The 18553-nt window shown below is 37.3% G+C and overlaps 1 protein-coding gene across 1 annotated transcript; it reads left to right on the forward strand.

Moving 5' to 3' along the window:
- The first annotated feature begins 3653 nt into the window (after nucleotides 1–3653).
- Nucleotides 3654–12630, forward strand: LOC124337993 (flocculation protein FLO11-like). The gene is made up of 4 exons (XM_046792024.1): nucleotides 3654–3846; nucleotides 6016–6145; nucleotides 6769–6939; nucleotides 10053–12630. The coding sequence occupies exons 1-4, from the start codon at nucleotides 3817–3819 to the stop codon at nucleotides 12212–12214; spliced, it is 2493 nt and encodes an 830-aa protein (XP_046647980.1). The 5' UTR covers nucleotides 3654–3816; the 3' UTR covers nucleotides 12215–12630.
- Nucleotides 12631–18553: the final 5923 nt, after the last annotated feature.

The following is an 18553-nucleotide window of genomic DNA, read 5'->3' on the forward strand; positions in this document are numbered from 1 at the left end:
GTTCTCATCCGTGTTCTTCATCTTTTCCGTCTCTTTTTGTGTATTTATAATCAACTTTGGAATATATAATTGAATAGTAATTTTTCTAGTAGATACTCGATACATTTTTTCAGATAAACAGCGACATCTACAATGTTGATTGCTACCTAGATAAAACATTTGTTTACTAAGACATCAAAATCAAGTGTTTCTGTTTTTAGGCTCGTGCAAACAGAACTCAACTTCTTTCAGTACTAAATAGAGAGCTAAACAGATGGGTCAGTGAATTGATCTTCATCTTTCGGTCCGTTATCAGCTATCCTGCTAGAAGTGCGAAGCCCAAATTCCTCCCAGCGAACGCTTGAATCCGGCAGAAGATCAACGCGCCGAATTCGACGATCAGGACCCCAACAGCAGTTGCGTAATTCCAAATGACGCCAAGGTCGATTGATCACCAACATAATTTTGTGATTTTTAAATTCATAAAGGAATCGTTCGACTTGCTCCGACGCACTTGGGGTTACGACCAAGACTTGCCCAATGTAGGGATAGCGAGCAGTCAATTGGCGGTAGACGGTCGTTAAATCAGCCGGATAGCGATTGAAAATAATTATATTGTTACAGAGTGTTTCCAACGGAGACCCACCTGCACCGGTCCACGAATCGTCATCCGGCAACAGTCCGTAGTTGCTGAAACTTTGCAAAAGTGTAAGGGGTCGCGAGTATTGCAGAACCAATTGGTCAATCAAAGCGTGCTCCTCCATCCAATAGTGTTTATCAAAAACGACAACCGTTCCAGGACAAGTTTCGTCCTCCCAACTGAGAATCAGCTGAACAAGTTGTTCATTGTGCTGAAATGACGGCCTTAACAACGATAGTATAAACAAAGAAAAGATGAACGATTTAAAACCCATCTTGTCACTATGACATTGACCAACCAAATGAAACTTGACAAATCTCTAGCAATACGCGTCGAACTCGGAAGGAAACATGATTAATCCTTGCGCATGCGATGCAAACAGTACAACAACCTTGAAACTATACACCCAACAGCAATACCCGAATAGTATAACACATTGTAGAGTTTTGATTTGATGCATTTCCATGGTAACCAGGATTACTTACATATTGATAGAATAACCTATATCACTGTTGCTATGGCCAGAGTATTATTGTCGTCGAAATTGGATCAAGTGAGAAACAAGTCAATACTCACTGTTGCTAGACCACAGCAGCGATCTGGCAGCGATAGCTGAAACTTGACATTTAAACAAAGAAACTGGTTTAAATCCATAAATATTATACTTATACGCCTGAAAAAATAATACATGGCAATCAATAACGTGGGACGTAGTATTCGTATTTTGGAGCGGCAGCAGTCGTGGTGGTATCAGGTGGTATATACTGGATGAGGGGTGTATGTCAATAAACTTTATCGTATTGCGGTAATTATTCACGACATAAGAATCGTAAGCCTCTTTGGACGGATAGGGCACAGCATCCATTTGCCTTCTCATACGGTGTCTATCCACGCTTCGTCTCATCATATGCCTTTCTTTGTTTGATGGAACTAAGTTCATTTGATGTTCACCATGGCCTTGACCACCGCGTTCATCCTGGACACTCCTTTGATTAAATTGCGACACGGGTAGCGAAGCCCCATTACTTGTCTGAGGAGAGGGAAAGCCCATCTGATATAAAAAAATTTAAATAAAAACATGCAAACAAATAGTAAAATATCCCTCTTTCTCACCATTGGAGATGGAGCTGGTGAATTCATTGGAGAATTAATGCGTGGAGCGATTGGAGGATCTGGTTGAGGTGGTTGCTGATTAAGTCCCATCATCTGTTGGGCCATTTGCTGTTTAGGATGCGGAATAGAAATGGTTGGAGGAAGCGGTACAGGATTCAATAATAGTTTCGGAGGCGACTTCGGAGATCGGAGGTGAATGTCGAATGTCACAACTGAAAGAGTTAATTCCACTTCGGATAATTCAACTGTTGAAGAAATCAAAATTTTGAAGAAGCGACAAGAAAAACAAGTACTTTAAATTCCAACAGGTGCCTTTATCAGTTTTCCAGCCTCTGCCAGAGATCTTGGTAAAATCTATCCCCTGGAGGATACTCCAGTGTCGAGACTTGCTATATTGAACCTCCTGGTGGCCTTGTCATTTTTCTTTTCAAAATTTTACCGATTCTACACTGCTATATATTCTACCATGCTTTATACACAGGACCCACTTATGCAATCAAAAATATATATTACTAATAACCAAGTGACTTTTAAAATGATGAAAATGAGAAAAAAAGTAAACACTTTTATTGGTCAGTGCGTGCTCTCCGTTCAAAGGAGTCACCAACAGCCACGACCAATTCAAGCATAACCTCTTTTCGGCCAGTGAGATCGCCAGAACTGATTTGCATTTGAGCGAATCAAAAAAATTAAAAGAATTGAAAGAGAACGCGTGGGATTCAATAATCTAGAGATTTCAATCAAATTCAACAGGACCGGGACACGAGACAGGACTGGAGCACAGCACGAAGGTCGGCCGTCAAGCCAATAAATAGGATCCCAACAGCCTCTCGCTCGCGTATCTGCAAGAATTTAGAGCATAATCGTTGCCATCCGGTTTCACTCGTCAGCATAAAAATTGTAAACTTGGTATGAATACCATATTTTAAATAGAAATAGGATCACTAGGCTATACTTATTCTCCAATTCACGCATCACGTAGCTTAATTAATAATTTCTGTTATTGTTTATTATTTATTTTGGATGTTTTTGTCCTCCCGCTCTGCACATTTATAGAAATCTTTATTTTCCGTAGCCTGTAATACTCCGTAGCCTAGACTCTGCAAGGTAAGGTGGACGTGTGTATGTGAAGAGAGTGCAAAGAAATATACATAAAAGAAGGACGCAGCGTATCATCTAGGGACTGAGATCAGGCCGGCTGTGGATCAAGTATTTTTGCCGGGACATTTCAATTGCCATATGTATTAGCTAACTATAGCTTAATATTATGCTATAACTTTTTTTATGCAAAAGAATAAAACGCATAGAAAAACAAATAAAGAAAAAAAGAAAAATGCGACCATAACGGAACAATACTACCGGTACTGGACTAGGTTTTCAATTTATTTAGCAGATTCCCACAAAATAAAGAATGATAAAATATTGCCTTGCGACATCTTTCCCGTTTTACTCAATGACTGATGACCGAGTTCGCTTTACTGGAAATAGCATCCAACTTGTTCCGCGTACCCTTAAAAAGTATAAATATAAATAAACAATTATAAGGGAAATAAAAAAAAGAAGCACGTCATTCTGCACGTCGTGTATCCGGCAATTTCCAAGAGAATTTTGGCTGGTCGAGAACTAGGATTAAGATTTTCTCACGCTGTTTTCAACGACAAATGTCAATGTCATTGTTGAATTTTATAGAATATTACGGAAATTGAGTACTGCCATGCATCAAACACGAATAACCATTCCAAACCAGTATACACGATGCTCTCATATTCATGTAATATTCGGAGCATCTTATAACGTGCAATACATTTCAAACCAACGTAGAAGCACGTAGCTTTATATTTAAAAAATACATGCAAACAATGTTTGAAAACACATAAATCTAACCTAAATATTCCATGAACGAAACAGTCGAAGACTAGTGTAGAAGCGGATGACATCGTACCGTCTATTCCTTATCACTACCATTCTCAATTTTAATGTTAAATAAGATTTAAAAAGATTAAAGTACACTGTTTTGTTGTTTGCTTCGAAAACGTGCGTCAAATTAGAACATCCGGGAACCCAAAGTCAGTAATACATCAGAGATGTTCGTTATTTCGTTTCTTCTGTTACTGGTAAACTTATCAAGCAACTTATTTATGTTATAGGCCTATTGGTTAATATTAGTCACGTTGGTATATGGGCTGCAAACAGGTCACAGCAACTGAGTAGCCTGTAATCTTCGTACACTATAGTCAAAATAAAAATAATCATGGGAACTTAGTTAGCTTAGTTCATAAAAAATCGCATTTAGTATAAGTATGGGTTTCCAGCTTTCTTTATGTAGGAATGAGGATTGTTATTAGAAAATGCAAAAAAAAACTCGCTTAATTTGCTTAGGAAAGGATAGTAGAACTTAATTTTAATTTAAGCGCACCTTTTCATGCGGGAAAAAGGTGGTAATAAGAATAAGAAAATCAGAATCGATCAGAATTTAATTAAATGATATTTATTAGCTTACTTGTTTCTATCTGTAAGCAAATTAATTTTTATTGAATACTTAAAATATGTTACCACAAATTCTGGTGAAATTCTGAGTGTAGGACCGTTCATTCCAGTTTACGCGTTTAACACTTATGGGGAAATCGAGAGAATAATCCTCTATGAAAAAAATTTTGTTTAGGGACTGTAGATATTTGTTTATGGAACGTCAAAGTGACAAAAAAATTAACTGCTCAAAATCAACTGCTCATTGCAAATCAATTGTTAAGCGACCATGGATTTCAATCGATATCTTATGATTCCTCCCAGAAGGAGGCGTAGAAACGAAATTTTTTGGACCGCCAGCTAGAAGTCGGGGGGAGAGTAGAGTGAATTTTGAGCAGTAATTTTTAAATTTTCAGCAGTTAAATTTTTGTCACTTTCGCGTTCCATATTTATAGAGTTAAGATAGCAACCTAATAGAATAAAAAATTCTGAGCAGGGGATTTTTTTCGCATGTTTTGCAGTTTTATTTGAATTATTTCAGAGATGAAGAAAACAAAGTGTTTAGTGCCTGAATGTCAATACTGCACTCCCGCTATTTAAAATATTTTATTTTAACAAGCAATCCACCACTCAAGAGCAGCAAATCCATGGACCCTCCTTTTTTCGCATTCCGCTATGGGACCTAAAAATCTGTAATAATTCAAGCATATCCAGTTTTTTACTCCGAAATCACCTGTTTTTACAGAATTTAAATATTCACTGCCGTTCGGGAGATATTTAATGTTAAAGTTTGGGTTTTTTCAAATTTTAACAAATTGGGGGGGTCTTTGGTGTCGCTTTTTGGGTAAATGCTAACCTTTTAAAAAAAAAAAATTCTCCCAAAAGTTTGCTCGGCCATCCCTAAATACCAATCCAAAAGGAAGTTACATTCCGGATTAGATTGGCCGAATTATTCCCAATCTAGTAAAGTGCAATTTTGACCAGTTTCCCACCCAGCCTAGTCGCCATATTTTATCACTCTCTCTCGCGTTCCTGGTGGATGACAGCCGAAGCATACGAGTTCTCTGCACCTCGGGCTTCATATTGCTGGCCACTAAACTATATGAAAGGGCCTACACTCCTACAGTATGTCCCCCGGTCTAAAGTGAAGGCCAGGAAAGCGTAGCTTTGGCTTCTGCAAAAGTAAAAAAATTGAATTCTGCAAAAACAGGTGAATCCGGAGTAGAAAACTGGATATGCCTGAATTATTACAGATTTTTAGGTCCCATAGCGGAATGGGAAAAAAGGGGGGTCTATGGATTTGGTGCGCTTGAGTGTTGGATTGCTTGTTAAATATCTACTTGTGTTGTAAACGCTGTCTACCTTGTCGTCCAGGGTGGGTCCGGTCTCGCCTAGGTCTCTTGTTTTTCACGTTTTGCGTTTAACCCAAAAGGGGGAATTTGTTTTTTAAAATTCATTGGATAAAAATGATTTATTCGGATTTATTACAGAACATTAATTAATAAAAAAGTTGTGAAGTCATGAAGTTCTATATTTTTCAACTATATCTTTTACGATACATATTCTACACAGCGCGCGTCACTCTTGAAAAATGCACACGAGAAGTTCACTCAGGTTTTGGATTACAAAATGCGTAATCTGCGTAGTTTGCTTAAATTACGTTTGTTTAGATTGGATCAATATTTCTGTACTTTTGGTAGGGGGTACGAAGATTTGTTTAGTGGTGAACCCCTCGAATGCGCAAGTGGTTCTTTTGAAATGAACTGCAGGCATCCGCTCTTCCTTGGGAAATTATCATATAAAAAATTCTTGCTTAGTTAGTGTTAGCACCGAGGATGGGAGATGGAAGACCAACATATCTTGGACAAACAGGTGACAAAGATTCCCGGCAGTTATTGCCTTATTACGAATTTCTTCCACTGGGAACAGCAGGTTACCTTAATTCTGGTGAGATAAACTTTTGTGGTTTTATTAAAGACATTTTTATTTTAATAGTTTTTCTCTGTCTCTAAAAAGTAGGTGCCATTTCATTACATCGATACCTTTTTTATATCTTGTAGACTTAAACACAAAAGTAAAGATTATTTTATCTTGATGAGTATATTTTTTGAAATTTATGTTTATAAACAGTTTATGAACAGTTTATAACTATGACAGTTAAAAGTATTACGATAAATATGCTTAGGGGGATAATAGGGCTCTTCGGGATCTGTTTTCTTTAGGCGTTTCATCTGGCAACGCAGCATGGCTCTAGACTTTTTTAGCGCGAGAACGGGGAGAAGAGGGAGAATGGGACGAATGGGGGAGAAGAGGAAACGTGGGTCCCCTTTCTTTTCGTACGCCCTCCTCCCTCCCATTCGTCCCATTCTCCCTCTTCTCCTCGTTCTCACGCTAAAAAAAGTCTAGAGCCATGCTGCGTTGCCAGATAAAACGGCTAAAGAAAACAGATCCCGAAGAGCCCTATTAACAGACTTACAACATATTTAAAAATTGATTATCGATTAATAAACATCCACCCCTTGAAGCATGAATAACATGAAATACAATTTTTTTTTCCATATAATCTACAGAAAGCTGGATGAAATTTTCTAGAAAATTGTTTGGCGACAGTAGATGGTTATGGCTTCTGGCACCAGCAGCGGCATCTTCTAGTCACCAAAATGCATATATTGATATTCGCAAGCCTTTTGAAACTGAGCACAACAGGCTCCTTCCCATGGATTTATTCTACTTTAATTACGGTAAATTTTATCGTGAAAAATATTTGAAAAATAACATTAAAGTTATCAGTAATTTAGAAGTAAGTTTTAATTTTAAATTAATTTATTAATGGTGATTACTTAGGAAGTCCTTAGACAGCTACCTTAAATCACAAAAAACCTTTCCATTGATTTCTTTCTACGTAAAATATTTCGGGCTGTATAAATTTCTCTTCCACTTACTCCTTCAATGTTTCCTGCTTCTCATTCTTTTCCCTTTTTAATCGTTCCCATACTCATAACTCACAGCAGAGTATATACAATAGCTTATGTTTTCAGGAGCGGGTTTGAACGTGGGTTTCACGCTGCTGTTGCTAATCAGTGGTGCAGTTTCATGAGGCTGTGGCTTTCTCTCATCTACTCTATGAGCCCAATCTCCTTAAAAGTACTTGCACTGTCGTTACCATGTATGCGACTGGACGACAGTGCCCAACACCAAACTAAACACAGACTCAACAGAGGGACAGACGGCACACAACAACTACACACGGGAATAAAGGGGGGCTCATTTACATAGGGATTCAAGGTGATCTTATATCTCGCCATACGTCTTTAATAGTCGTCAGTTTAGCGTCATTTCTTAGGAATACTTCGACTATTTAACGTTTATGCAATTACACGCGTGACAATATATTTTAAAAGTTTTAAATAAGTTTAGATGTGACATAATAAACTTTTGACAGTTGCAAAGTTTCTAATAGTAAATAATATTTAATATAGCTTGATAGTTCTATCACTCATAGGAGAATAGTGAAATACCACCCAATTCGTATTTAGTATATTTTCCGTTGATGGAAAAGCAATCGAAAAGCACAAGCCTACATTAAACTAGATGCCTTCTGGCTAAGCCTCCGGTCAAGGTTCGCAAAAACACTACAGTTTTGCATCGCCTTTAGTTTTATTAATTTTAGTGTCATTATTTAGCCTTATTGGCCTAGTATGAGATGCCACAATCATGGACTAGGGTTAAAATTTGGATCAGGTTGGCATTAGGTAATGACTAATGAGTAATAAATATTTCTGAAAAATGTTTTTGAAATTGCTGAAAGTTGAAAATTTTGTAATAATTTTCCACGATCCCAAACAAAAGCGGGAAAATATAACCTGCTAAAAATGGGGAAAATACCTTATAGAAAGAGCACATCAAACTTTAACATTTAAAATTTGAACGAATGTTAGCGCGTTTTGGATGCAACCGGGCTTCGCCACCACCTCCCCCAGCCACAGAAAGGGTTTCGTGGCTTAATAAGATGGACGAGCGAATAAAACTTAACCCAATGTTAAAAGATAAAATGAGTAATATAATCACACAGTAAAAAAAAACCTTTCTTGAATTTTAATTCAATACGCCACGAAGTTTACAAAAAGTTTTTTAAAACTAGTGATATAACTTATAACTATTTCCAGAGAAAACTCAAATTACATACAAGCAAACCAGTTGGTATGAAAGTGGACCAATCTGAAGATTCTTATCCGAAAAAGGTTTTTTTAGCCTTTCCAGGCTGCTAAACTCTAAAGGTGCTATAGGGCTTATTCACATCGCGAAAATCCGACTTCTAGAAATCTGGCAACGCATGATATTTCTAGTTTTTTTCGTTTACATGGCAAAGGCCATAAGAAATCTAAGTGGCTTCAATAAAAATGATCTAGTGTTTTTAATTCGGAATATTTCTTCAAAAGAATTTCACAGTGCTCTAGGTAAGATATCTGTCGTTAATTTGATGTATAATTTACTAGGACTTAAAAATTGTTTAGGGCTAAAAATTTAAATGTAAAACTTTGTTTTGTTTTTTTTGAGAAAAGAACGGGGAGAAGAGAGAGAATGGGACGAATGGGGGAGAAGAGGAAACGTGGGTCCCCTTTTTTTTCGTACGCCCTCCTCCCTCCCATTCTCCCTCTTCTCCCCGTTCTTCCCTCAAAAAAACCAAAACAAAGTTTTACATTTAAATTTTTAGCCCTAAACAATTTTTAAGTCCTAGTAAATTATACATCAAATTAACGACCGATATCTTACCTAGAGCACTGTGAAATTCTTTTGAAGAAATATTCCGAATTAAAAACACTAGATTGTTTTTATTGAAGCCACTTAGATTTCTTATGGCCTTTGCCATGTAAACGAAAAAAACTAGAAATATCATGCGTTGCCAGATTTCTGGAAGTCGGATTTTCGCGATGTGAATAAGCCCTATACATACCAGAAGTGGCTAAAGGCCCTTTAGAAACTTTAAACCTTCGGTATATTCATAAGAATGAATATTACCCTCAGGGATTAAGGTTGTTCAGAATATTTCCAATTCTTTTTAGGGGCATGGAAAAGCACTACTCTCTTTATGCTTTATTTGCTTCTACTTTATTTATTTGAATGGCTTTGTTTTACAATTTTCTTTCTTACTTTTATTTAAACAATATTATTTATTTTAATGATTTCTTTTTCTCCACTACACTCCATAGACCAAGTATTGGCTAATCCCCTACGAGATACACATTGTGGTGTCTCACCTTGGAAACTTTTAATAGATTCTCTGTATCTTTCTGATTTTGTCAATTATTTCAGATAAGTATAAATAAAAAAATATTGGTTTGAATTACCTGGTCAGCCATGTTTTTTGAAACACTGTAATTACCTCCTTGCAATTTCATGGAAAAAATAATATCTAGGATTGTAAGCAATTTGTGAACTAAAAATCAAAAAGATACAGCGGGCTTATCTTTCTTAAGAAAAAACGCGAAATTTTACTGAAAATTGTTTTTAATTACTGTAAATCTCGTGTAAAAATGCAAACCTAGACTACGCTAGAGTTTTTCACGTTAACGTGTTTTTTTTGTTTAATCAACGGCTTTTTACTACGAAAAACTAGTTGCTCTCTACAAAACGGTTGCTTAAACCGAAATACATAATTTTTATTTTGTAACGCTAAAACAGGCTGTAGTTTAGGCTAATAATAGTCTTTAATAGGCTTTAAACAATAATTTAGGGGGTGGGTGGTGGAATTGCCAAGGGTGAGAATTGTACCACGACAAAATTTGTATTTAAAAGTATTCTCTGTCAAAATTCAATCTTACCTCAAATCTAATTTAATTTTTCCGTAATATAGGTAAACATGGAGCACAATTTTACCCATCAACATTAATTTCTGAACCACGATCGCTAGCTACAATTATCACAAATTTAATAAAAAACATTATACAGCAGTTTAGACCCACTACAATTGCAGAAATATCTCCAACTACTACTCCAAATACTCTTACAATACCCCATTCAAGCACAACAAACAGATTTACTAATTCACCTTCAACCACTACACCCGCTCTCACTACTTCAGATGCATCTTCTACCATGGGATCAACTGAATCTACTATCTCAACATCAACGACCGTCACCGAATCAACTACCACTGCTCTAACTTCTTCAATGGAATCAACTGAATCTGCTACACCAACGTCAACGACTGTCACTGATTCAATTATCACTGATTCATCGTCTTCTATGGAATCAACTGAATCCACTACACCAATATCCACTTCTGTCAGTGAATCAACTACAGCTGTTCCATCTTCTACTATGGAATCAACAGAATCCACTTCATCGACGTCAACAACTGTCACTGAATCAACCACAACTGGTCTCTCTTCTACTATGGAATCAACTGGATTTACTACTCTAACGTCAACTACTGTCAGCGACCCAACTACAACTGTTCCATCTTCAACTACAGAATTACCAGAATCCACTTCACCGACGTCAACGACTGTCACTGAATCTACTACCACTGATTCATCTTTTACTATGGAATCAACTGTATCCACTACCCCACCATCAACTACTGCCAGCGACTCAACTACAACTGTTCCATCTTCAACTACGGAATCAAGTGGATCAACTACACCAACGACAACGACTGTCACTGAATCTACTACCTCTGATTCATCGTCTACTATGTCACCAACTGAATCCACTACCCAAACATCAACTACAACTGTCCCATCTTCAACTATAGAATTGACTACTCAAACTTCAACGACTGTCGCCGAATCAACTACCAGTGATCAATCTTCTACTATGGAATCAACAGAATCCACTTCATCGACGTCAACAACTGTCACTGAATCAACCACAACTGGTCTCTCTTCTACTATGGAATCAACTGGATTTACTACTCTAACGTCAACTACTGTCAGCGACCCAACTACAACTGTTCCATCTTCAACTACAGAATTACCAGAATCCACTTCACCGACGTCAACGACTGTCACTGAATCTTCTACCACTGATTCATCTTTTACTATGGAATCAACTGTATCCACTACCCCACCATCAACTACTGCCAGCGACTCAACTACAACTGTTCCATCTTCAACTACGGAATCAAGTGGATCAACTACACCAACGACAACGACTGTCACTGAATCTACTACCTCTGATTCATCGTCTACTATGTCACCAACTGAATCCACTACCCAAACATCAACTACAACTGTCCCATCTTCAACTATAGAATTGACTACTCAAACTTCAACGACTGTCGCCGAATCAACTACCAGTGATCAATCTTCTACTATGGAATCAACAGAATCCACTTCATCGACGTCAACAACTGTCACTGAATCAACCACAACTGGTCTCTCTTCTACTATGGAATCAACTGGATTTACTACTCTAACGTCAACTACTGTCAGCGACCCAACTACAACTGTTCCATCTTCAACTACAGAATTACCAGAATCCACTTCACCGACGTCAACGACTGTCACTGAATCTACTACCACTGATTCATCTTTTACTATGGAATCAACTGTATCCACTACCCCACCATCAACTACTGCCAGCGACTCAACTACAACTGTTCCATCTTCAACTACGGAATCAAGTGAATCGACTACACCAACGACAACGACTGTCACTGAATCTACTACCGCTGATTCATCGTCTACTATGTCACCAACTGAATCCACTACCCAAACATCAACTACAACTGTCCCATCTTCAACTATAGAATTGACTACTCAAACTTCAACGACTGTCGCCGAATCAACTACCACTGTTCCATCATTAACTACAGAATCAACAGAATCCACTTCATCGACGTCAACTACTGTCACTGAATCAACCACCATTGCTTCATCGTCTACTTTATCAACAACTGAATCAACTACCGCTGATTCATCCTCTACTTTGGAATCAACTGCATCTTCTACCCCAACATCAACAACTATCAGCGAATACACTACAACTGTTCCACCTTCTACTACGGAATAAACTGAATCCACTCCAACCCCACACTAACGACTGTTGCCGAATCAACTACGGCCAGATCGACCACGGAAACGGGTTAATGAAAAGAACACAAAAGATTTAAATTATACCAATTTCATTTTCACGATTTGATTTTTTAAATGATTGAAACGTAGTTACCTTGAAAAATAATTTAACAATCGTCAAATAATTTGCTAATTCTCAAAAACATCGCGGATCATCAATTAATCAGTCACTCTAAATATCTGTAAATCTCTAACTGCAATTTATAAAAGAAGCAAGAACAATTTACACTACCGTAAAGAAAAACAATAAGATTTATTAGTTTTACATGAACAAAAAAATATATATAAAATAATGAGAATATTTGCCCTAATGGGATATATATGATAAATGATAATCTATTTTGTGTAAAAGTAGTCACGATTCAAAATTTGTTAAAACGAATTATAATCTTTGTGACAGCATATTGAGTTTGTTGACTAATATTATACCCGATAACACCGCCGTGCTTGCCATATAATATGGGTTACTACGTTTTATATACGATAAGTATGGACCCTTCCATACGGGGCCCTTGATATGGCAGGGTGAGGCCTCGAATGGACGAAACAGTAATTGAGCTCTGGCCCAAGACGAGAAAAGACGCAGAAATGAAGCTTGGTTTCCTGGATTCCGTGTTTTTATTAAGTCATCAACCTAGCGAAATCTTTTTCAATTGATTATTTTCTACTGATGCTAAAGAGATCCCTTTCCTTAAATTCCAAGCCAGAATTTATTCATTTTGATGATGGGGCCAATTTCTTAGGCGTGAAGAAAGAGTTTAGTTTTGCCTGTAAGTTAGATCAGACAAGATTTATCCCTCACGGAAGCACTACTTTATCAGTAAGCACTACTTTATCACTACTTTATCATTTGTCATCAAATGGAAATTCCAGCAGCTATGTGCTTCGCATTTGGGGTTCATGAGAGGGGCTCTTGAGAGTTTAATAAGAGTGAATGAGCTTCATGTCTCTTTATCGAATGTTTCAAAGGAGAGAGTAAAGCTACGCTTCCCCAGCGAGGAGGTGATTGCAAGTACGCTTAATTTTTGTGTGAAGTAGCAGCTATTTTGAACGACCGGCTTCTAGTGAAGTGCAGCCCTGATAAAAAAGAATGTCGTCCTATCAGTCTTAACGATTTGCCTGACAAACTGAACTGTGTCACATTGCCCGCATTAGAGACCCGAAGGAGCGAAGTACTACGTCATCAAATTGTCTTTTATATTAATCAATATATTCAATCCGCCCAATCTCTCGACTTTGCTTTCTTGAACCGCAAGAGAAGCTGGATTTAGACTCGGAGGCGAATAGTGCCGCAAATATAAATATAAGTCCTCTGGAGACACGAATGATATATATATTTATTGCGCATTATTTGTCTTGTATTGTGTTACTGTTGCCACTGTAGACATTTGCTTTCTTGACCCGTTTTGGTGGGATTCTTCAACATATATACACCCCATATTGTATACCAAACAAGAGACAGACCAAACGTCCTCCTTGTTACATTGTGTTACGCGCCGGGAAGAGAGGTCGCATAAAGGAGACCGGAGATGACTAGATTGGTCGGGTGAAGTAACGCAGCTCATACGTCGAGGACTAAACGTTGAAAAAACGAGAAAGAAGAGAGTTCGGGGAAGGCAAAGTTGTACAAGCAGGAATGGAAAACGGGCGAGTCGAAAGAAAGAGATAGAGAAAGGAACCAGATCCAGAGAACTAAACATTGTACAGTGTTGCACTGTAAACATTTGGTTAAGTATCGCGTTGTATTTCTGTATTGCATCGTGTGCGTGTAATATAACCAAGGTTGGCCAGGTCGGCCGTAACAATTTTGAAAGTATGTAGACTTGCAATATAAAATCTTTTCTGTCAGAGCCGGCGTTAAGCTTATTATAGCACAATTCATCAGTTGTAGTACAGTTCCCACGTTCCGCGCTTAACTTGCGGCTTAAATAGCAAAAAGATGACCTAAATGTCACTTTTTTTGGTTCGACTTCGCTTTTTTCGACTGAAAAATGTCCTTCATTAGACAGCTGTGTCCAGACAAAATCTGTCTTTATGTTACCTTTTTAGATGACTTTTTAGATACTATTAAGACCAGAATATGGTTACTTAATTTGAACTAAAAGATATCAATAAGCTCTCCTGTAGTCGTCATTCATATGGTTGGCTTATAAGGTGACTACCATAATTCATACTAAAAATTTTATAATTAAGATCTCCTTTATTCGTCATTCATATGAACCCTTGGCTTATAAGATGACTACATAATGCAAACTAAAAGATATCACTAAGATTTTCTTTAGTCGTCATTCATATCAACCATATTCCCTGATATAAGACTATTATGTGATATATTGTTAGTTTCATTAATTTAACTTTTAGAAGAATCTATGGAGTTTATTTTCATTTGTTTGTCAACAAATGCCAATATTATGACAAGAAATTTCAAAAAATTTGAATTCAGCTGTCAAATTCGGTGTCTCTTTGCTGATTGTCAGAGTCGTCTTTATTATGTTGCCTCTTTAACGCACTATTGATTCGATGGATGATGGACGTTTAGGCCCGTGACGTTCAGGCCCGCAACATTCAGGCCAGGGCCTGAAAGTGCCTTTGCACGGGAGACGTTCAGGCAACTGTCCGGCGACATTCAGGCCACATAAAAAACTATGGATCTATATTTAATTTATGTCACAAAACTTATGTCAATAAACGTATTCAATAATTTTCGATTGCAACAGGTTGGTTCATCGTTCTTGTTTGCCTTCGAGGCTAACTCCTGCCGAATACGTTCAGATGAAGAAAAACAATGAAGTATTTGACTTCAAGTGTCAAGTTTTCTTTGTGTCAACACAGGTTGGTGTTGTTGGCCGCAAACGGAAAACAAAGAAGGAAGTAGACACTCAGCCAACCGAGCCTTTGGCCAAAAGGGTTCGTCCAGATCCTACCCACCCTCCTCGAGTGACACGTTCCGCAAGGCAATTTCCTAGTGAAATTGCGTAAACTTTACACCAGGAGCCAACCCAACAACATCGATCTCCTCGTGAAGCTTGTACTGGATTACTAGCACCTGGATAACTAGCACCGTGTGGCCACCACGCAGTTGGTCTATGTGCATGCAACATCGCCGAACAAACAACAACGGTGAAGGTTAGAAGTACAGTTAAGAAATAAGAAACAAATCTGAATTACGGTTGGATATACTAGGCTACCATAACTCAATAAAGCTGGAAGGGGCTAATAATTCCCCGAATCTGATCAAATGTAAGAAGAAGCGAGAAAAATTGACTTCATGGCAAAGGTAAAAAACATAAAAATATTTTTTTTAAATACTACCACATGGCAGAGTGAGCTCAGGGAAGCTTGGAAAGATTACCAGGGGAAAAAATACGTCTGCAGAACTATTGGAGAAATTGGGAACGGTTAGCCGTAAGCATTCCAAACAACAGTGGAGGGAGTTAGAACTAGCAGAAGAAGAGATAGAGTCCGATTAAAAAATTAAATTAGAATTTGTAAGTAAATTCAAAATAACATTCAAAACTAAATATTCAATTAAAAAAAAATTCACGGTGCCACCCGGGAGTATTACTACTTTCGATTTAAAAAAAAAAACTCTAGCAAAGGGAGTTTTCCTACTTTCAATTTTAAAAAAACTCCCAGTGCCACCCGGGAGTTTTACTCCAGCAAGCCAAAAAACACATTCAACAAAACAAATTCACCGGGTGGAATCCTCACACACACTCACATTGAAAAAAAATCCGCCGGTGGAATTCACACACACATACATAAAACAAAAAAATTCGCCGGAGGGAATCCACACACACACACACCCACATTCAAAAAAATAAATCCGTCTTTTGACTCCACACATAAACACACATTTAAAAAAAATAAATCAGCCAGGAGATTCCGCACACACAAATTAACAAAAACAAATAAGCCGGTAGCTTACGGTAACAGACAAACACACACGATCTCCCACTCTTCTTACGTAATCACGGCTGATACCCCCTAGTGTAAGAATTTGACGTCCTTAAAATCACCATATTTCATAGTCTCTAATTAAATAAAAAATTGGAGCAATATATATATATATAAGAAATCACGATAAGAAAACCATAATAAAAAAACTATTTAAAACATAAATGCTGAAAACAAAATAATTTACCGAAGATGGTTTTCGGCAGTTTAGATTTATAGAGAAACAGACCCGTCTCCTTCTTGCTTCCTTTTTTCAGTTGGCAAGCCCATGTGAATTCAACCGTTAGGGAATCTTCCATTGTTTCCCTCCATGCCCAACGTATGACACATTATTATTTTTTATGTCGACACCTCCAAACGCTCTTAACACAGTGATCTAATAGGAAAAGAGATTCATTTTTATAATACATTGATGGCATTCAAAGACACACGGCGGCTTACAACATTTTTTCTTATTTCAGACATATCAAATTGTTGTTCAAATACTTAATCTTCCATCTTATGAGGTGGCATATTCAAATCCTTATTGACTACAAGGCGCCGTTTATGACCACTAGGTCTAGCATCGTTTGAATCGTTGCTGGGAGCATGATCGTTCTTGATCTTTAAGACTTACGAGAATTTTCCATTGATCTCGCTGTTCTAGCTTCACATCAACAACATACTCTGCAATAGTTCGGACATAACGTTTAATGCCCAAGAGTAAAGAATCAAATATGAATAACAGAGAAAAAGTTGTTGTCCTAAGACCAAGGCGAAAAAAGTTACCTTTTCAGTAATTTATGAACAATTTTTCCTTGTGAGTAGAGGCAACACATTTCACATTCGGGTTCTTTTTCAACTATGACATTTCTTTTCCATTGTTTCCCCTTTGTCTCTGTTACATTATCCGTACCTGAAATGGCAGGATAATGGAAATTAATAGCTGTGTTGTTATAAAAGAATTTTAAAGGGTAACCTTTAGTTTTCTTCTACTTGGACATATGATTGTCTTCTTCCTCAGATTCCACACTTTTGTCTAAAGAAATTTGAACAGGCATTCGGAGCCGGACGAACTTACTTTGCTGGTGAGACGGAAGGCGGCTTAACTAACTGAATCTCACTATCTGTGCTGTCCAAGGTTGGAGGGATTTGTGTAAAATACTATTTCCACATGAAGCCTGAGTTGAACGCCGTTTCCCATGAAGACTTCCAAATTCCTCTTCTCCTGATTTAGCTTATGTTACACTCTCAGATTCGGAAGACTCTTGCAAATCACATCGCACCACATCTTATTTATATGAGAACTATTAAAACGTAAACGATAAAAACTTACAGTGTGCGAAAATTTTGTGTATGGAATGTTGAGGCCAAGTAGTTTTCAGCAATTCACCTCTACGAACTTTTCCTTGAGGATCTTTCGTTGGCCAGTAACATTTTCCTTCATTCGACTTCCAACATTGTGGAATCACTTCGTTGCGAACATCCTCAGTAAATTCAGCTGAGTCAAGTAAATTTCATGACCAAAAAAAAATTTTGATAACTAACGAATGTTGGCTTTATGGACGCAGAACGAATTCCAATTTTAGCACTTTGTGAAACACGTGTAGTACTGCTTAATAAATGCGACTGAATACTGAGTTTTAATCGTTCTATCTCTGTCCCCTTTCTCTAAAATAACTTAAACATTTCTTACCATTTCCTTACTTTTATGAACTTGAAACATGTGAAGGTCATGAATCATGCTTGCAAACGCAATTTTATTTCAATGTGAGCTGCGTACCACATTAAAGTTTACGTGATAAAAGATGGCTATTTTTAGAAATATAATTATGTGTACGCCATTTGTCATCTTTTTTCACAAAATAAAAAAATGCATATGGCAACGCATCACGCGACGAAAAAACAGATAAAAACAGCAGTCAAAAAGAAGAAAAGTGACCTTAGGTTTATTTTCCGGAATTTTGTTTTCTTATTGGAAAAATCATAATTGCAGATATCTCGTTCAGACCTGGTATTTAAAATTAAAATTATATTTTTTTCACTCAACTGATTGTTGTTAAAACAGGGATCGCAAACATTGTTTCTTTAACTATGGCTACCAGGAAACGTAATCTTGGGAGAGTAAAATACAAGTCTCATTTTTTAACTTTGCCAATCAATTTGATAGTTTGGGTTCATCAGATTCTTGTGAAATCCCAAGTGTTGTAACAAGGCCAATCAATAAAACTTCTTCAGAATGTGAATTAGATTATAGTGCTAGGCCACCAACTAAAAATGCAACGAGCAATTGTATACATCCAGATATAACGAGTGTCACCGATTTTGAGGGAATGTGAAG

Source organism: Daphnia pulicaria, chromosome 4 (assembly GCF_021234035.1).
Source record: "Daphnia pulicaria isolate SC F1-1A chromosome 4, SC_F0-13Bv2, whole genome shotgun sequence".
Classification (NCBI taxonomy): domain Eukaryota; kingdom Metazoa; phylum Arthropoda; class Branchiopoda; order Diplostraca; family Daphniidae; genus Daphnia; species Daphnia pulicaria.

Coding starts and splice junctions, on each gene's coding strand:
- LOC124337993 (XM_046792024.1), top strand. CDS start 3,817: ATGTTCGTTATTTCGTTTCTTCTGTTACTG. Junction 3,847..6,015: donor TTTCGTTTCTTCTGTTACTG/GTAAACTTATCA, acceptor ATTCTTGCTTAG/TTAGTGTTAGCACCGAGGAT. Junction 6,146..6,768: donor AGCAGGTTACCTTAATTCTG/GTGAGATAAACT, acceptor TATAATCTACAG/AAAGCTGGATGAAATTTTCT.